The 19,863-nt window shown below is 35.0% G+C and overlaps 4 protein-coding genes across 6 annotated transcripts in view; 3 read left to right on the forward strand and 1 right to left on the reverse strand.

Annotated features, from left to right (window-relative positions):
- Window positions 1-19,863, reverse strand: part of LOC106131566 (klarsicht protein) — a 281,119-nt gene that overhangs the window by 155,598 nt on the left and 105,658 nt on the right. For all 3 annotated transcript variants that reach the window (XM_060950064.1, XM_060950063.1, XM_013330689.2), the window contains 5 exons: window positions 2,770-3,103; window positions 2,214-2,334; window positions 1,443-1,581; window positions 601-801; window positions 73-171 (listed from right to left, as the gene is read on the reverse strand). In XM_060950064.1, coding sequence (XP_060806047.1) covers window positions 73-171; window positions 601-801; window positions 1,443-1,581; window positions 2,214-2,334; window positions 2,770-2,779 — 570 coding nt within the window. In that variant the 5' untranslated portion in view covers window positions 2,780-3,103. The remainder of the gene's footprint in view (window positions 1-72; window positions 172-600; window positions 802-1,442; window positions 1,582-2,213; window positions 2,335-2,769; window positions 3,104-19,863) is intronic.
- Window positions 4,168-5,760, forward strand: LOC132902998 (uncharacterized; the record flags this gene model as incomplete). Its single annotated transcript, XM_060950139.1, has 1 exon — window positions 4,168-5,760. A coding segment is annotated over exon 1 (1,107 nt), but the record flags the coding sequence as incomplete, so codon positions are not given.
- Window positions 5,772-7,526, forward strand: LOC132902999 (uncharacterized). Its single transcript, XM_060950140.1, has 2 exons — window positions 5,772-6,970; window positions 7,510-7,526. Exons 1-2 carry the CDS (start codon window positions 5,923-5,925, stop codon window positions 7,524-7,526), a joined length of 1,065 nt encoding a protein of 354 aa, XP_060806123.1. The 5' UTR covers window positions 5,772-5,922.
- LOC132902970 (uncharacterized) lies at window positions 8,109-10,029 on the forward strand. The gene has a single exon (XM_060950081.1). The coding sequence runs from the start codon at window positions 8,269-8,271 to the stop codon at window positions 9,901-9,903; it is 1,635 nt and encodes a 544-aa protein (XP_060806064.1). The 5' UTR covers window positions 8,109-8,268; the 3' UTR covers window positions 9,904-10,029.

The raw sequence follows: 19,863 nt of genomic DNA on the forward strand, positions 1-19,863 counted from the left end.
ACGATTTGGGAAAGATATTGTTTAGCAACATCATAGTTTTCAGTTTTTCGGCAAAATAAGAAAATCATCTACCTCGGCACTAGCTTCGGGCAGCCGCTCAAGGATAGCGTCCGCTTGCTCCATAAACTTGACTCGGCGGGGCTCCACTGACACCAACTCGGACATGCGATTCTGGAATGTTAATAGTTAAATTAACTCATAAATCTTCTGTGTTAGGAATAAGTTAAGATTTTCTCACTACTTAAAGATCTACTCATTAGTTTAGCTCAAACTTAGCATACAGATGTAGGTGTAAAAGATTTTGGAAATTTATACGGTAGGACAGGTACTCTCTGCTCGGCTAGCATTCTCACTTCTCTAGAGAAGAGGCCGAGGTGAGCATTTTACTATAATGTGAATATAATAATATGCCAATTAATGTGCCCATATAACTTGAATAGGCTCGTTTAATGAATGAACCCTAACTATGATTTTAACTTTAACAATGTATTATTTTTTTTTAAATAAAAATTATGAAAACCTTCTTAATTGCTTTGACATTTTTTTTTATTTGTTGCTTTGCCAACTTTTCAAATTTGCTAAATTGCTTGACCAACTCACCATCCTCAATTTCCGGCTGGTCAAATTCTCGGGACTAGAATATATTTCCTCTTGAACATGTGTTAGCCACTGACATAACTCTTTGAACTCGGCTATCAGCTGACTGAGCGACCATTGACGGTTGAACCCAGTGGTAGGATTCAGAAGGCGGGGCTGATGCAAAGCTGATGAATTGTGCGATAACAATTCGCCGTTTGCTTCCTGGAAAAAGACAATATTTAAGAATACATAATAAGCAAATCTTGTTACTAAAAGAGCCTTAAATATGGAAGCGAAAGGAAGACCGAAAAAGAGATGGATGGATGGCGTAAAGGATAGTATGAGGAGAAAGGGAGTATGTACTAGTGAGATGGCAATTGACTGAAGTAATTGGAATAAACTAACATACTGTGCCGACCCCACGTAGAAAGTGGGAAAAGGTAACGACGAAGAAGAAGAAGAATAAGCAAGTCTTAATTTACAACACACTAGTCACTTTTATAAACTACGTTCTACTAGTAACAAAAGTATCCTCTTTATAAGTTTTACATACATTACAATATTGATAATGTCTCTCTCTCAGAGTAATAGGCAGAGACTATCTTTCAGTGGAAAGATAGTATCTGCCTATGCCTATAGCAAGTGTGCTATGACCCTTGCATACTTTTTCCGCTTCATCTACATTCATTATTCTCTTCATACAAGCTCGTTTTTAGAGGGTACTCTTGACCTGACCCTTTCCCAAGACGTCCTTAATTTGATCAAAATACGTTCGTCTAGTTTCTCTCTGTTTTTATCGAGGTACGTACATTCCTACCTAGCTTGTAGACGATGACGATAAAGTTTTATGAAGATGTACAAACCTTGCAAGTGTCAATGATCTGGTTGTCCATGATGTACTCGTAGTGGTGCTGCAGCAGAGGCCACAGGTCGTCCCCGCAGCTGCCCCCGCTAGCTGCCGAGCCCCAACTACGCCGCCACGCCTCCCGGCACGGCTCTTTCCTGAAATTCACAAAAAGAAGTTTGTTTATCTATTTTAAATAGTGTAGTGCGGTTTCCGGCATCAATATAAAAAAGAATAGGACCACTCCATCTCTTTCCCATGGATGTCGTGAAAGGCGACTAAGGGATAGGCTTACAAACTTCTATTTTATTATTTTTTAGGCGATGGGTTAGCAACCTGTCACTATTTGAATCTCAATTCTAACATTAAGCCAAATAGCTGAACGTGGCCATTCAGTATTTTCAAGACTGTTGGCTATGTCTACTCCGCAAGTGACCATATGTATGTATGTATGTTTTAATTTTGGGTAATTGTAGCTCTCATCGCTACGTATCCCAGTTACATTCACAGCCGCTACTCGTTTTCAAATTAGTGAAAGGTGAGGCTCTATCTGTCCCTTTAGATCTTTACTATTTTTTGTCCATGGTGGTCAAAGATATCATAAAATAATGACAGATGAACCCCAACCCGAGTTAGCCCAGAATAATGGTCAAAACCGGTTTATTATGTCCAGGAAGATAACATTGTTTAAATTAAAGGAAACTTGTTCATATTATGACATTTATTATTTATACTATCTTTAAAACGGTCCGTTTTAATATAGCTAATTATTAGTAATTAATTTCCTTACCTCTTTTTGGTGAGACTGTGGTAAGGCCGCTCGAGTTGCTCCGAGTGGCCGCCGGGCGGCGCTGGCCCGCTCCTCAGAGATGACAACGAGAAGCTGTTTTTCATTGTGGAGTGTTCAAAACCTGAAATATTAAATACTCGTTTTAACACCTTTTTCTCTTATCGCACCGTGTTACAAGTTAACCCTCAAAGGCTAGTTTACGCTTTTCCCAACATTTTAATGTATTTTATAGTTTAAAATACCTATGTTGTCTATGGACTTTAAATTTCTTGCCACCTACAAAAAAATACAGGTATTCGCTAAAAATATTTTTTTACCGGGATGAAAAGTACCCTATGTCCTTTTCCACTCTTAATTAAATATATTTTGAAAATTTCAAGATAATGATTCAGTAGATAACGCGTGAAATGACCACAAAAAAACAAATAAACTTCGGCATTTATAATAGCTTCTTTGAAGTGAGATTAAATGTAAAATGATGATATGAATAACATTGTAAAAAAGAAAAAAAAAAAAAAGAAAATAGTGACTAAGGTAAATAGGAAAATATACTTACTTGCAGACATTTTGAATCTTCTTCTTGGAACTTCTAATGTAATCAATTTAACGACAAATCGATGTTAGCGTTCCTTTGTTTCTCATCAATTCCTCAATCTTTGTACTCAAAAACTAATTGATTCCCTTATGTTCACTAAATTTCGTGTTTAAAAAGTGCAATTGCGACTAGATTCGTTAATAAATAAATAAATAAATAGGATCATGTAATCTTGGTAGACTCATGAATTTGATGTCGGCTGGTTCTGGATGGGGCCAGTAGTTCGGTGGTTACATTTTGGAGGGTTTCCGTTCGTGTCCCCTCTGTTCGGTCTCAGGTTTGTGTTGCAGGTGTCCTGAAATAGAAAAAAGAAACAAATTTTAATACGAAAGAGAAAAAAGTGGGTATTCTTTTATAAGTCAAAAGTTTCATAGATGTAAATGAGAGTAAATTCTGTGAAAACCCCGAGGCTGAATTATTTACATGAAACTTTATTGTACCTAAAAAAATTAGGTACAATACCCATCGCCTAAAAGTACAATCCCAAGTTAACTAGCCTTTCCCTTAGTTGCCTTCTGCTACATGCATGGGAAGGAGATAGGGTAGTCTTATTCTTAAGTGCCGGCAACCACACGGCACTCTTTTTATGCTATAAAATATGATTCGATAGTTATTTGAGATAGCTAGAATACATTCTACATTCAAGGTATCTGTTTAGGCCCAATGATGTCCAAAGCCTTTGCCAAAATGTTAAAAACATAACGTCACTGTCATTTTTATTGTAAAAAAAAAATTTAATTCGACTTTTGGCGGCTTCACCGGCATTACGCGCCGTTTCTAAAAACTTGTAAACTAAACTTATCTTAATATACAAAATTGCAAGAAAATTGAGTTTTAATTGGCTCCATTGTGTCAAGCGAAGACATATTTTGGTGGCCCATGAGGGGAACCAACGAAAAAGCAAAACTCAAACATAATAGCAAAATTGTCGCGTCTGGCGCCATTAAGTCCAAGAACATCGAAGTTTGCAAAACTACAAAAGTTCACTATTACAAGAAGAAGGAACAGCCTGGAAATATCCAAATTTCAAATAAACCGAGGTGGTCATTGGAGTACCTAAAGCTTCAAACCAGCAGCGGACTAATAAGATAAGTGTTCCAGTCCTTCCATTTTCTTAACAGTACTTATGTACCTACATTCAAAAAGAGAATTTCCAAATTTTCATTTTCTGTTATTTAAGTGTGGTTAATTCTTGTGCATTCTATTGTTGTTATCAAATTAATGTTGTATTTATGCCTAAGTAACAATATAACCCAATTTATTGCAAAACAAATTTAAAATAAATTTCAAGAGTTTTGTGAAAATTGTACTGCCATAAGTTGGCAAATATCATTCTACATAAAATCTATTTCTTCTTAACTAAATAATCTAAATAATTATAACAAGTAAGTATTGATTCCAAAACATCATTATTTCATTTAACTAAATTACTAGGTACCTACTTACCTACTTAACATATCTAATAGTAACTCATTAAATAAATTTAACTAGGTATATTTTGCGTGTTTTCATAAACTTTAATAACATTACATAAAAATAACTTTAAATTTCTAGTTTGGTGGCCCATACTGTAAACATTAAATACAAATTTATCACGCCAATCCTTTCACCTTTCTGATTATTCCGCTGACTATTTCAGCCATCTGCGGTCGCTGTGTGCTGGCAACAGTGCGCTGCCTGCAGCAGGCTCAGCCCTACCTAGGGGGTATTCACTACAGAGGGAGTATCAGCGTAGCGAGGAGCGTGAGCCAATTCTTTTATTTATTTACTATAATTTCTTGTTCTGATCTACATTGAATTTTGTGTTCTATTTTTTAGTTTACTTAATTTTATTATAAATTCATAATGCCTAACCCTGCTTCTGAAACTGAGTCAAGCAAAAACCAATCAAAGGATCTAAGAGAGTTATACATAAAACGGAGCTCAGTTAAAGGGCAAATAACAAAATATAAAAATTTTCTTTATAATGTTAGTCAGAACAAGGACTTATCCAATCTTGAACTTGCAGAACTATCTGTCAAATTGAGTAGGTTTGAAGCACTATCATTGCGTTTTGATGACTTGCAATCTCAGATTGAGGTTTTAAATTCTGATAATTTATCTCACGAAATTGATGAACGAGAAAATATTGAGCATGAGTTTGTTGTTAATATTGCAGCGTCAAAAAAATTGATTGATGATAATAATAAAGAATCTCAACGGTTTGAATCATCTTTTCATGAAGCGAGTGCTTTTTCATCCAGCCACAATGAAACATATAACATCGGTTTTAAATTACCACAAATTCAAATATCTAAATTTAATGGAACATATTTTCACTGGCTGGAATTTCATGATACATTTGAAAGTCTCATTCATAACAATAATCGAATTTCAGATATACATAAGTTTCATTACCTTGTTTCCTACTTAGAAGGAGAGGCAGCACGAATAATTTCAAACCTAGAAATATCATCAGCAAACTACTCGGAGGCATGGAAACTTCTCTGTGACCGTTACAACAATAAACGTTTGTTAACTAATCATCATTTAAATTCATTGTTAAATATACAGCCAATTACACGTGAGTCCGAGAAGTCACTACGTTTCCTGGTAGACCACATGACAAAAAATTTACGCGCCTTGTCCAGCTTAGGCCAACCTACAGATAAATGGGATATGTTACTCATATTCATGTTTTCATCAAAATTAGATAGCCAAACCCTAACTAAGTGGGAAGAATATCGGAATACATTGGAAGATATTCCCAATTTAAATAATTTTAAACAATTTTTAATAAATCGTGCAGATGTACTAGAGGCTATAAATAGAACTAATTACGACATTAACTCCTCAAACAAAAGGGCACCTACATTTGCACGCAGCCCTCAGTCTCAAAAGACAAATAGTGCTAATAATAAAAATACTAAAAATATTTCCTATACAAAATCTTTTGCTAGTACTAATTCAGAGCGGACAAACGTATTTGTATGCATTATTTGCGGTGACAACCATCGAATTTATGATTGTGCAATTTTTAAGGCGAAGAGTGTCCAAGATAAATTAAGTGACGTTAAGAAATTTAAATTATGCTCGAATTGTCTTCGTCAAGGTCATCCGCTTAATGAATGTCGAATGGGACCGTGTCGTGAATGCAAAAAACGCCACAATACGTTGCTTCACGATCCTGACTCTAATAAAACTTCATCTACTACTGAATCTAACATCGCGGTAAACCATTCTTCACAAAATCAGCAACAAGTACTTTTGTCTACCGCACTTATAGAAGTTTGCAACCCAGTGACAAGGGCAACATCGAAGGTTCGAGCTCTCCTGGATTCAGGAAGCCAGTCTTCTTTTATTTCTTCTTCTCTTAAGGACGAGTTGGCATTAAACTCAACTCGTATAGATAATTTGCGAATTATAGGTATAGGCAATAGCAACTGCAATAATGTGACTGAGTCATGCACTATTAAAATTAATTCTATAAACACGCCTTTTAGCGTTCAATTGTCTTGTTTAGTATTAAACGAGTTAACTAGTGGACTACCTAAAACTCCCATTGATATCAAGACACTAAAATTGCCATCTTCTATAGTCTTAGCCGATCCTACATTTTATCAGCCTTCTAAAGTTGATGTATTGATAGGGGCTGATCTATTTTGGCATGTACTTGGGGGAGAACAAAGAAATTTAGGTCCTAATCTTCCAAAATTGCATAGTTCCAAATTTGGCTGGTTGATTTCCGGTCCTATATATACAAAAGTAAACTACAACTCCGTTCAATGTAATCACGCATCTGTTCTACAAAATGCAGACGATGAAATACATAGAATGCTTCCTATATTTTGGAATCTGGAAGAGGTTCCCAATAAAACTAAATTGAGCGATAAGGATAAATTTTGCGAAAAACATTTTTTACTTAATACCACAAGGCTAGAAAATGGTAGATTTTGTGTGAAGCTACCCTTAATAGATGAACCCGATTGCTTAGGTGATACTTACGCATTGGCTAAAAAACGTTTTATTAATTTAGAAAAAAGATTTAAACGAAATCCAACTCTTAAATTGGAGTATTCTAAATTCATTAATGAATACAAAATGTTAGGACATCTCACAGAAATAACAACTAAACCAAACATTTGTTATTTTCTATGTCACCACGCTGTACTCAAGGAAACCAGTGAGTCAACTAAATTAAGAGTGGTTTTTGACGGTTCAGCGCCATCCACATCCGGTTATTCTCTTAACGACATTCTTTTATCGGGACCCAACATACAAGACTCTCTTTTCTCCATCCTAGTTAGAGCTAGACAATACAAATACCTACTGACTGGCGACATTGAGAAGATGTATCGTCAGGTGGAAGTCACTGAACCTGATCGTGACTTACAATTGATACTATGGAGAGAAAAGGAATCTGATCCCATTAAAATACTGAAACTAAATACACTAACTTACGGCACAGCGAGTGCGAGTTATTTAAGTACTAGGTGTGTCTATCAGTTGGGTGAAGAATGTGAAGATGAATTGATCAAAAATATAATTCAATCAGACTTTTACGTCGACGATTTGATAACTGGTTGTAATAATGAAATTCAATTACATTATATACAAAACAAAATTGCTAATGTACTGAGTTCTGGATGTTTTAACCTAAGAAAATACAAAAGTAATCTGCCCAGTCTAGTTCAAGATATCAATTCTAGTTTAAATTCGCAGGAAAGTCTAATGTTTAGCGAATCTACTAGTACCCTAGGTTTAGGCTGGAACCCGGTTAATGATACCCTACATTTTCCTACTATTGATATTCCACAAAATACAGTTGTTACTAAAAGATTTATTTTATCTCAATCATTCAAAATTTTCGATCCACTCGGGATCCTTAGCCCATTTATAATTATTCCAAAGATAATGCTACAAAAACTATGGCTAAACAAAATAGATTGGGATCAGTCCGTTCCAAAGGACATAGAAATGTCTTGGAACAGCTTTCAGAACAATGTACCTAGTTTACGTAATTTACATATACCAAGATTAACTTTGAGTGATGATGCTCTAGAAATTGAAATGCATTCATTCAGCGATGCCTCACAACATGCTTACGGTGCATGCGTATACATGCGATCTATAAGCACTAGCGGTACAGTCACTGTAAGATTGTTGTGCGCAAAATCTAGAGTAGCTCCAGTGAAACCCACGACGATGCCGCGTCTCGAATTGTGTGCTGCTTTGTTGTCTGCGCGACTGTGTAAATCAGTAACAGATGCACTCAAATACTCACCGTCACGGATCATTCACTGGTGTGACTCAAGCATCGTTCTAGCATGGATTCGTAATGATCCTAACAAACTAAAAACTTTCGTTGCTAATCGAATAATCGAAATAACGGAACTTACTGTACCTTCGTCCTGGCGCTATGTTCCAACTGATCAAAATCCGGCTGACTTGATCTCCCGTGGCGTAAATGGGAATCAGCTAATGTCAATGAATTTATGGTGGAAAGGCCCAAAGTTTTTATCTAAACCTGAATCACAATGGCCTTTGTTAAAAGGTTACAAAAATTGTGATTTGCCAGACATTGAGGTCAGGTGTAATACAATTATTAATATTTCTGATCCAATAATCAAATTTGAGAATTTTTCTAAATTGAATAAATTAGTAAGAACATTTGCATTCGTAAAACGTTTTATTTACAATGTCCAGCAACCCCAAAATAAATTTATTGGTAGCTTAAGTGTAGAAGAATTAAATAATTCATTTTATATATTATGTGCCCTTGCACAACGTGAGTCATTTCAACTTGAATATGATACATTGGTAAAAAATAAACCATTGCCCAATAAATGTAAGATTTTGTCACTATCGCCATTTCTTGATCATAATCACTGCATAATCCGCGTTGGTGGTAGACTGGATGCATCTGACTATTCTTATGAGAAAAAACACCCAGTTCTGCTCCACTCCTCTCATCATTTCACAAAATTATTCTTTGAACAGGAACATATTCGTAACATGCATGCTGGTCCACAGCTATTGTTGGCTGTGGTAAGAGAAAGAGTTTGGCCAATAAATGGTAGACGCTTAGCCAGACGAGTGGTTAATAATTGTGTGCGTTGTAAACGTATTGCAGGCAAAACTTTGAGTCCTAAAATGGGAAACCTTCCTATTCAAAGAATTACTCCAGATCATCCTTTTTTATCTGTGGGCATGGATCTAGCTGGACCCTTCTTAATTTTAAATCGACGAGGCCGCGGTAGTAAGCTCATTAAATGCTACCTTTGCCTATTTGTGTGCTTACGCTATAAATGTGTTCACTTAGAGGCTGTCAGTGACTTATCGAAAGATGCCTTTCTGATGGCTTTTCGTAGATTCGTAGCTCGTAGAGGAAGGCCAGTGGAAGTATTTTCCGATAACGGACGAAATTTCGTTGCTGCGGCCAAGGAAATCGGTCAATTTTTAAAGCAAAATTCGGAACCAATTGTTGAGTTTGCAAGTCAAGAAAATATTAAGTTCATTTTTAGTCCGGCATACGCTCCTCACTTCGGTGGTATTTTTGAAGCCGGGATAAAATCCGCGAAACACCATATCAAACGTATACTAGGTAACAGCCACCTAACATTTGAGGAGATAACAACATTGTTTGCGCAAGTTGAAGCCATACTAAATAGCCGTCCCTTGTATCCTCTATCATCCTCTCCTAACGATTTCCTCCCACTTTCTCCTGGACACTTTCTTATTGGAAGACCGTTGGTATCGCTGCCCTCTCCAAATTTGCTTGATTGCAAGGAGATCACATTAAGAAGATATGAACGCTTAGAGAAACTCCGCCAGCACTTTTGGAACAAATGGCAACGGGAGTATATTTCTGAATTACAACAAAGAAGCAAGTGGAAAACTAACTGCGATAAACTACAAATCGGTGACATGGTACTCATACAAGAGGACAACATACCACCTATGAACTGGAGACTTGGTAGAGTCTCCCGACTATTTCCTGGGAATGATGGAGTCTGCAGAGTAGCGGACATTGACACCACAAGAGGACCCGTACGAAGAGCATTAGTTCGGCTGTGCCCGCTGGTGGCACCTGAAGCAGATGATCAACTCGGTTGAAAGAACTCTTTCAACGGGCGGGAAGATGTTTAGGCCCAATGATGTCCAAAGCCTTTGCCAAAATGTTAAAAACATAACGTCACTGTCATTTTTATTGTAAAAAAAAAATTTAATTCGACTTTTGGCGGCTTCACCGGCATTACGCGCCGTTTCTAAAAACTTGTAAACTAAACTTATCTTAATATACAAAATTGCAAGAAAATTGAGTTTTAATTGGCTCCATTGTGTCAAGCGAAGACAGTATCTGTAAGCCAAATTGTCAGTGATCCTTCATCCGCAAGTAGCTAAGCCACAAACAACAGCTACTAAAAATAAAGTTATCAAAATAAATGTTAATATTCTTAAGAAAAACACCATAACAGCTACCGTAACATCAAACGACAATAGCAATAATTTCGCAAGCAAGGGACACCGAAGGCGTTTGTTGCGAACAGAAAATTGTCTAACTGTTAGCAAAATTACAGTAAAGTGCCTTTCCACCCGCCCCTGACGGGTGAAAACAATTGATTTAGTGAAAGCTAGTTCAACTTGGTAAGTAATAAATGTGGTTGGGTCAATATTATACTCATAAATTATGGAGAACAAAAAAGGATCAACCGTCAAGAGAAAACTTTAGATACAAGAAAAATAAATTGTATTGGTACTCACAAAACACAAAATATTTTTTAAGAGATATAATTAAAGCAAATTAAAAAAAAAATGTGTTTATTGGCAACTATTGCAACCACTGAAGATCTTGCTGGACCAGTGCTGGCCTAGCAAAAGAACGGAAAAAAGAATAATGAAGTTTCTTGCTTAACTTAACCGAAATCAACAATTATATAGTTATTTAAACTTCAAATGGGTGGTCAAGTCTTAATTTTTTATTTGTTATTCCTCAATAAAATTTATAACTAACTTGTGTTTGAGAAATTTCTCATCTGCCTACGAAATAAACGTCGTTTAGCAGTCGTAAAACATCACAATGGTAACTGCGAGTATTGCTGAATAGTATTGTTTACAGCCATAGACACACGAACGGCAACAAGCGCTTGTCAAACTAAAAGCGATTTCGCGATAGGCGATAGGTAGTATCGATCGATAAGTAATCGATTTGAAACAAAACGTTCAACTTCCAATAAAGTTTCAAAGAATTAGATGTGAACACGAAACGTGAAATCATTCAATCTATTTTAATTTAGGCGTTTTCAATTCCTTCATACTTTAAGAAAATTTGCCGTGCAAATTACATGCACCATAGGTCTGTACCGTAAAATTACTGTACTGTTACGTAAAATTAGCACAAATATCACATTCATCTCATAATCATTCATTACGATTTCAGGGGATCCTGTGTCAAAGAAAGAGTTGGAAATGTCTCCGTGATGCCTACCCGGGCACCCTCGGAAGATCAGCGTTGGCTGTGTAGCATATTGTTTACAGCCAGCATTATGCTGAGGGAGTACCCTTTCGGGAGCACCATATTTCATGTCCATTTCTTGTACATATTCTTGTTTGTTTTTTTTTGTGATATTTTACAAATAAATTCTTTTTACTTTTTAAATACCGCTATGTACTGGACTTGAGCTTAACCACCTGCATGAAAACGTAACTGTTATTTTATGGCCAGCATTGAAATGTGTTTACCCCACATCGATCACACTCACTGCGGCATTACAAAACGGATTTGTTTCCGTGTAGTAACATTTTCTTGTTGGTGAACCAGTGGGGCAACCGCTAAAGGCTTGCCAATTATCTTCGTAATACTTTTAAGTTTCATTACACGAGTCTTGCTCTCCAACATCATCATTATTTCGACCGCATAAATCCACAATAAGACCAAGTTTCTCATGGATGAAATATATTTTTAATACCACAAATTTATACATGTAAACCTAGGAACCTTTATATCAGGAGTCATTGTTTTAGAGTTAAAAAGTGCCGTGTGGTTCCCGGAGCCAATAGAAAAAAGAATAGGACTACTCTGTTTCCCAAGTATGTCGTAAAAGGCGACTTGTGACGTAAAAGGGATAGTCTTATACACTTAGGATTCCTCTTTCAGGCGATGGGCAAGCAACCTATCACTATTTGAATCTCAATTCTTGAGCGCGGCCTTTCAGTATTTTGATATCTGCCCCGCAAGATACGTAGACGCGATTATATATTTTATGTTATGCATACATCAATTCCGGTGATACTGTCAAAACTATATCAAAAACACTGATCGCATGATTTTTAAGTCTGTCTTTCATTTTTACGAAATCTTTTTCGTTACGCATTATATACAGCTAATGAATTTTTGAAAGACAAATTGGGGACGACAACTGAATAGTTTCACGTTAAGTAATTCAAGCATAAAATTACATGACACTGATCACAATTTATCAGTGACTTCAAAGTCAATTAGAAAGGTTCGCAAGTACTGATATTTATCTTCTTTTAATGCCCATATATCATGTATAGCTAAATACTTCCGTGTCTCTATACCTTTGGAAATAGGGTTCACATTTGTAATCTCTTGATTGTTTGGAGCTAATATTGTTTTAATGATAAATGTTTAGTTTGGTCACTATTAATCTAAGTAATCATATCATGGTGATCTTACTAGCATTGTTGTATGACTGATAGGCTGATTTGAGCTTTCACCATGGAGAAGGTCATATTGTATTTTAAATGAATGGATACCATATCAATGATTACGAACAAGATAACCGATACGTCTTATATGATGCATACCTATAATACAATTCTTCTATCGTCAAGCCAAAAAGCTGAACGTGGCCTATTAGTCTTTTCAAGACTTTAAAGTCTATATAGACGTGATAGATGATTATATGTATGTATGTATGTATCTATAATAAAAAATATTTATAAACTTATTTTGTGTGCTGTGTGATTTCCGGCACTTTAGAATGGAACCACTTCATTTTTTCCCATGGACATCGTAAAAGGCGACCAAGGGATATGCTTATAAACATAGATTTCCATTCGACGTGATTATAAAGAAAATCCTTGAGATGTTAGCTTTTGGTCAATCTAATCTGGAAATGGTTATTTCGAAATCAAGGACTTATCTTGATAAAAATAAATTTATTGGCCAAACATGCGTTCTATTTATGATGCTATAAATTCTAGGCCCTACAAGTTAGGAAAGTTTTTTTAAGAGTACTTACAACCTAGTTCACTCACACGTATAAAATTGAGATTCCACTTCACAATAAGAGTGTTAAGAACAAAGGACAAAGAAAACCTTTCACCTCGGAGAAAAAATACTTTTTCGTATTTTATACATTACTTGATTAGTGACAGGACATAATCGGTTAAGCAAGAATTATTTAGCTTAACCAATTTTGTTATTTATATATAATATATTATAATAAGGTATTAAATATTGTAAACAAGGTCATAAGCAGTTTGCAGTTTGAGTCTATTTACGACGAATGATGATAATGTATTATCTTCTCTCTCTTTCTATTCCTTTGAATACTTGTGAGACCTAAGTGATAGAAAGAGAACACACGACAATAACAACTTTATTGTTGATCGATGTCATCATACTTAATTGAAAAACCCATAAGCATTGTCTTAGCAATTTCTCACGAAATACGGCCAAGCAAAATTTAAGTAACTTTCCAATAACTTGAAAATGGATCAAATTGACCCCGTGAGACGATTTAATCTTACGGTTACATGAAATCTAAGTTTACGACGAAATAGTGTTAGCGTGGCTGGCTATAGAACGCTCATGCTTTACGGCGATTTTATTACGATTTTTTCATTTAAGTAATCACTGATGAGTGGTCGAAAAGCTAAAGCGAACGTTGAGTTTCGAAAGATATAAGGTAAAATTACACTAAATCTTTACCAGTAACTCTTTGCCAACCTATATTGCGGTAAGGGAAAACATCATCAGGAGACCTACACATTTAACAGTACTTGTATTTGTATACTTAAATGATATTGCTTTAAAAATCATTGTATTCTAAGTCCCTGACGCGACATTTTGCGAAAGACACGATACTCTTATGCGCCTTACTTGCGCGCGCGCTTTCAAATTTGTAGTATATATTTTCTGACTCTAAGATAATGGTGGATAGCCAATAACGGCCTATATTGTCGAACAATCAATTTCATACAACGGTATTAGATTTGATTAGATTCTATCCAGAGAATTTGATAAGTTGGTCACGACCACTTTTCGTTAAATGGGATAAATATAATGCTAACAAGGATTAGAAAATTCCGATAAAATACAATTATAAAATAACAAAAGCACTGTACTTGGTCATAGATAGACTGGAAATAGAGCGAAAAGTCAGGTCAAGAATACCCGAAACTAACGAGTATATGGAGACGGTTTTGAATGTGGATGAAGAGAAAGAAGTATGCAGGGATGGTGGCAAGTGGAAAGATGTAGCCCCTGCCTACCACTTCGGGAAAGAGTACTCAAGTATCTTTTTTAATATGATAATTAAATCGTTCTCGAGGTTACTAAAATATAGTTAAATATTGATTGTAATTTACATTTATTACACCTTATTCTATCACAATATCACATTCTATCACAAATAAAACAAAAAATAGTTTGGACCTTTACTTCAATCCAAGAAAGATTTACGTAATAAAAAAAAAACATTTGCGTTAACACTGGCAATAACAAAACGCTGATCAATTTAACTGTTAGAGTAAATTAGACTTAATCACAAATAATTAAGAATGATTTTATGTTATACAATTGTAAAACGAGCAATTGAATCTTAAATATAGACACTACATCAAAATGAAGATAGTCCGTCTTACTGACAACAAAGATAAGAAGAGTTATGTCTAAATTAAAAACTTCAAATGTAATCAGTAGTCAAATTAAATAATTATAGAAAGCCCGTGATTATGCTGTCAGATTAAGATGCATTGCTTGATGAAGCTACATGAAAGTGAAATACTGCTATAATATTTATCACTACTATCACAACATGAACTACCGTGCGAAATTAGAGAAAAAACAATGCGAACAAACTTTCCCTATGAAAAGACAATAACTTCGTTTGATTAAGATTTAATTCTGAAAAAATGAGATTTGATAGATCTTAATAGAGCGGAAATAGGTACCTGGTACTCGAATTAAGGACAAAATTAGAGAAGTCTAAAAAACAGGCAAATCTTTGTTTGCCAACCATGTTGTGGTGGACATCAATCATATTCACCTACAAACTGATGAGACACACGGAAAGTTCGTTCAATGAATCAAAAATTGGCAAGTTAAAAAGAAAGTTTGACAAGTTAAAATTCTTTAACGATTCATCGTAAAAGTTAATATGCTGTGTTAATACAATGATGGCTTAGTAATTGAAAATTGGGACTTCTTGTTTTATATGCAAGGAAGTTATGGGGGTCAAAAAGGACCTGAATTGCTTTGAGATAAGGATGGCACGGCCGTGCCGCTTTTTTGCTCGACTTGGTGACATCTATAGGGATTTCTGAAGCTTTCCAAAGAACAATTAATGTCTTGAAGGAAATATACAACAAGACATCACATATTTTGCTTAACGACCCTTTTAATAGAATAACCTAACCTGCTTAGAGTAATTATTTAACTTTTACCATTAGGTAAAAGTGCTTATTCGGCTCTTACTCATAAACAATTGAGGATGATACATTTAAATCTACATAGTTTTCATGTGTCTTCTTTGTATTTATGAACTTTCTACTCGTTTTATATTGTTTTTGAAGATATAAATATGTAGTATTCCTATTTTGAAATACCGGGAACCACAAGGATTATAAAATACTTATAAGAAAAAGCAATAAATTTGCCATCAGTTTCACATCGGTATAAGTATACTTTCTCTAATCTATTCAGCGATATCAATGCTCCACATCCCACGCGGCCGTATGTTCGATTCTACGATAACACTTCGCCATAACACACACCTTTTCCCATGAGGTGTAGACAATAGGAAGTGATTTTATAAAGGTTTTTTTGCTGTCGAGTGTCAGGTAAGCCTCTGGTGTTCCGGTGTGGTCTAAGAAATGAGTATTAAGCGATTAATAATTATTAATAGTTTATTGAATAAATTATTTTAAATAATTTGCCTCGTGTAAAATAGTAACTTCAAGAAAAAAATTGTCCTGCGATTTGATATATGGAATCATTATTTTTTATTTCTGGGAAGAATATCTGACATTAATTTACAAACTTTTACAATTATTTGTAAACTTTAGATGACTACTTGGTCGACAGTATACATCTGGAAATGGACAGAGAAAACATTTATCTACTTACCACGACACCCACATGCTTTTTTTGGTACATTCACATGCATCAATCGACTTAAATATCCAGTTAGGTTTAGCGTCTCTTTCTTTTCACTAAAACGTACACAAATTAATCAAAGTTCCACTTGATCTTCCCTTTTTAATGTTTCCATTCAAACTCGCTTTGTTTATATGCTTTCATACATTGAATTTTTTTTATATTGCTTTTTTATATAGCTTGTCGCAGATAGTGCCGTGTTCCCGGCACTAATGAAAAAAAAGAATATGTAGGACCACTGCATCTCTTTCCAATGGATATCGTATAAGGCGACTACAGGATAGGCTTATAATAAACTTACGGGGTATGTAGTGCAAATATACCGTTTGCAAACAAACCCGCTACAGCTTATCACTTAGACAGCATTTAAAGCTGAATTATCAGATCGTTGTTAATTATGGTATTACTTTCATCTGACGATTCCTTGTCCCTGATAATATTTAATGAGATGCCTATTATTAAATGTTTGGGCGAAGTCAGGTGAACAATTCTTGTATGTCAGGAGAAAGGGTAGTACCAACCTACGGAACTGAGAATGTAATGAACATTTCTAATTATTGAAGAGAAACTCTTTTAATTAAAAGTAATTATGCAACATGTTGCACAGAATACATAGAATATTGTTAAATTGAAAATGTATGTCTATTGCCGTGTGGTTCCCGTCACCAATAGAAAAAAGAATAGGACCACTCTATCACTTTCCATTGCATGTAGTAGAAGGCGACTAGGGGATAGGCTTAGGCGTCGATAGACTAGTAATAAACTTGGGATTCTTCTTTTAAGCGATAGTCTAGTAACCTGCAATTATTTCAATTCTAATTTTTCTAACATTAGGCCATACAGCTGAACGTGGCCTTTCAGTATTTTTAGGACTGTTGGCTTCGTCTGCCCCGCCCCGCACAGAATATAGACGTGCTTGTATTTATATGTATGTTTGTATGTCTATTCATCACGTCTTTATCCCTTACAGGTTAGACATGGCTAAGTTACAAAACAAGTTAAGCTGAATGGCTTAATGAAAGAACTGAGGTTCAGATATATTAACAGGTAAGCATACATATGTTCACGTCTATATCCCTTGTGGGGTAGACAGAGCCAACAGGCTTTAAAAGTCTGATAGGCCACGCTCAGCTATTTGGCTTAATGATAGAATTGAGATTCAAATAGTGACAGGTTGCTAACTTATCGCCTTTTACGACATCCATGGGAAAGAGATGGAGTGGTCCTATTCTTTTTTGCACTGGTGCCGGGAACCACACGGCACACAACGGCAACAGGTAAGTACGAGTACAATTGCAGATACTGTTGGACAATATTACATAACACAAACAACAATAGCATTTCAGGGTATGATTAATAATTTATAATGATTTATTATCAATATACTTACGTCTCCGAAGTCACGGTGACCCCGTTTTTAAGAAATTAAATATCAATCAATCAATCATCTCCTTATTAGAGTACCTATATGGGTATAAATATATTAATACATTAAAAAAAACGGCAAACAGAACCTTAAGATTGCGACATGTAATATGGTATATGTATATGTAATATGTATATGGAAGTACTTCTATAAAAACTAGTATAAATAACTTCATTTTAATTTACGATATTTTTTCTCTAAGAATAAAAACGAATCAAAAGTAAATCCGATTAAAAGCTAGACGATCTTGAATTAAAAAAAGGCCTTACGTTGAAATAGAACTAGTCTTGCCCAATTAACCTACGATAAAGGGAACCTGTATTCCCGGATCCCGCTTTCTGTAATTATAGCCAGATCAAAAGGATATCACGACAGGACGGCATAAGTTTATACAGCTGTTTAAATTTCTATTGTATTACCACTACGAGTGTTAAAATATGTGAGTCTGATATTGTTTTATAAAAGCTGGCTCAGTTCGTTTCGGACATTTATTTCCTGAAAAGAGACTGCGAACATTGCCGTGTGGTTTCCGGCAGCGATAGAAAAAAATATAGTGGTCCTATCTCTTTCCCACGGTTATCGTAAAAGGCGACTAAAGGATAGACTGGTATACTTGAAATCCTCTTTTAGGCGATGGGCTAGCAATTTGTCACTATTTCTCTCAATCATTCAGTCTTTTCGAGACTGTTGGCTCTGTCTACCTTGCAAGGGATATAGACTTTATTATATGTATGAATGTTTTTTTTCACAGAAGCGTTTGGCTTAGTTCAGTTAAAATAAAAATACCCTCCACCCCGGTAAGGAGGCAATACTGGGGGTCAGATTTATACATATGTTGTGAGTGTCTGATTTCGTTTTGCAGCGGACGATGTCGCAAGCAACAGCTAGTCATATAATAAAATGCGTATTCCCAATTCTGAACACCCCGTAAAAGTAATGAACGATGACCACGAAATAACACTTGTAATGCAAGACGAATCCTGCTCCGAGCAACAAAAAGCAGTTAACTGGTTTTTTTTTTATTTGATGGAATGCAAGGAAGATCTATTGCATCGTAGTTTTTATGGTCCGATGCACGAGAAGTCATTCAAAACGTAATTTAGGATATCATTCCTAGAAGACATCAATCTGTTTATGGGATCTAAACATTAAGATTTATACTTGGAGATGAAGTAATATCCTACGATATTAACATTAATGTATTGTTTATTGATCATGAAAATGTATTCAGTTTACCAAATGCGAATAAGTGTTTTCCTCTTAAGTATAAACTTAATTTAAAAGAAGAAAATTAAGGTTTAAAAAAATTTTATGTTAAGTTTTCTCTGCACTGGGACTTCATTACTATTTTTTGGTTATTGAAATATTTATGAAACGGGTGAGAATTCTATAACTCATCGTAGCAAAACATCAGAGTCAATATTATGTAAGATGATGTTTAAATGCTCTTGTAATAAAGATAAAGTAACCATGGAAAATTATTGTAACATGATCCGAAACGTCCGAGATAAAATAGAATAAGACGTTTCGGATTCGTTAAGTTATATTTTTATTTATTTATTTAAAACGTTATTGCACGAAAATAAATTAACAAAGGACGACTTAATGTTATGAGTGTCATCAGTATATCTCTAAATAAACAATGTTATGTCATTTTTTTACATAAAAAAGTACAAAATACGAAATAAGTCAGTCAAAAGTCGACTTCTGACCCGTTTATTTACATTACCAACGATGCGTTTTATACAATGCTATAAACTACAAAAGCGTTGCATCAAACAAGCTGACACACTATCCTTGGCGTACTGCTCGTAAGTAGACTATAATGACTGTGATGAGGGTTTGACGCAAGGTGACCACCCACTATTCTTACACTTTTATTATAATATCGTTAGATATTGGAATAGTATTTCTGCAAAGTGCATTATGGCTTTAAATTGTAAAGTACAAGAACAACAAATACATATTTAAAATTATTTCTACGACGACGGATTGTAAAATCGAAAAAGTTTATGACACACTGAAAGATACAAAATTCTTGGACATTCAAGACATTGTAAATGAATTAAAAAATAGAAGCAATTTTCATACAGTTAAACATCAAATTTATCAACAACTGCGTATCATTAACAAAATATAAACAACAATGACGTGAACAGAGCACGAACTACTTAAACATACACCATTCGTCATAACATTGATTACTATTGCAGTAATTTGCACTGTGACTACAACAATAGTG

The sequence above is a fragment of the Amyelois transitella genome, chromosome 20 (assembly GCF_032362555.1).
Source record: "Amyelois transitella isolate CPQ chromosome 20, ilAmyTran1.1, whole genome shotgun sequence".
Classification (NCBI taxonomy): domain Eukaryota; kingdom Metazoa; phylum Arthropoda; class Insecta; order Lepidoptera; family Pyralidae; genus Amyelois; species Amyelois transitella.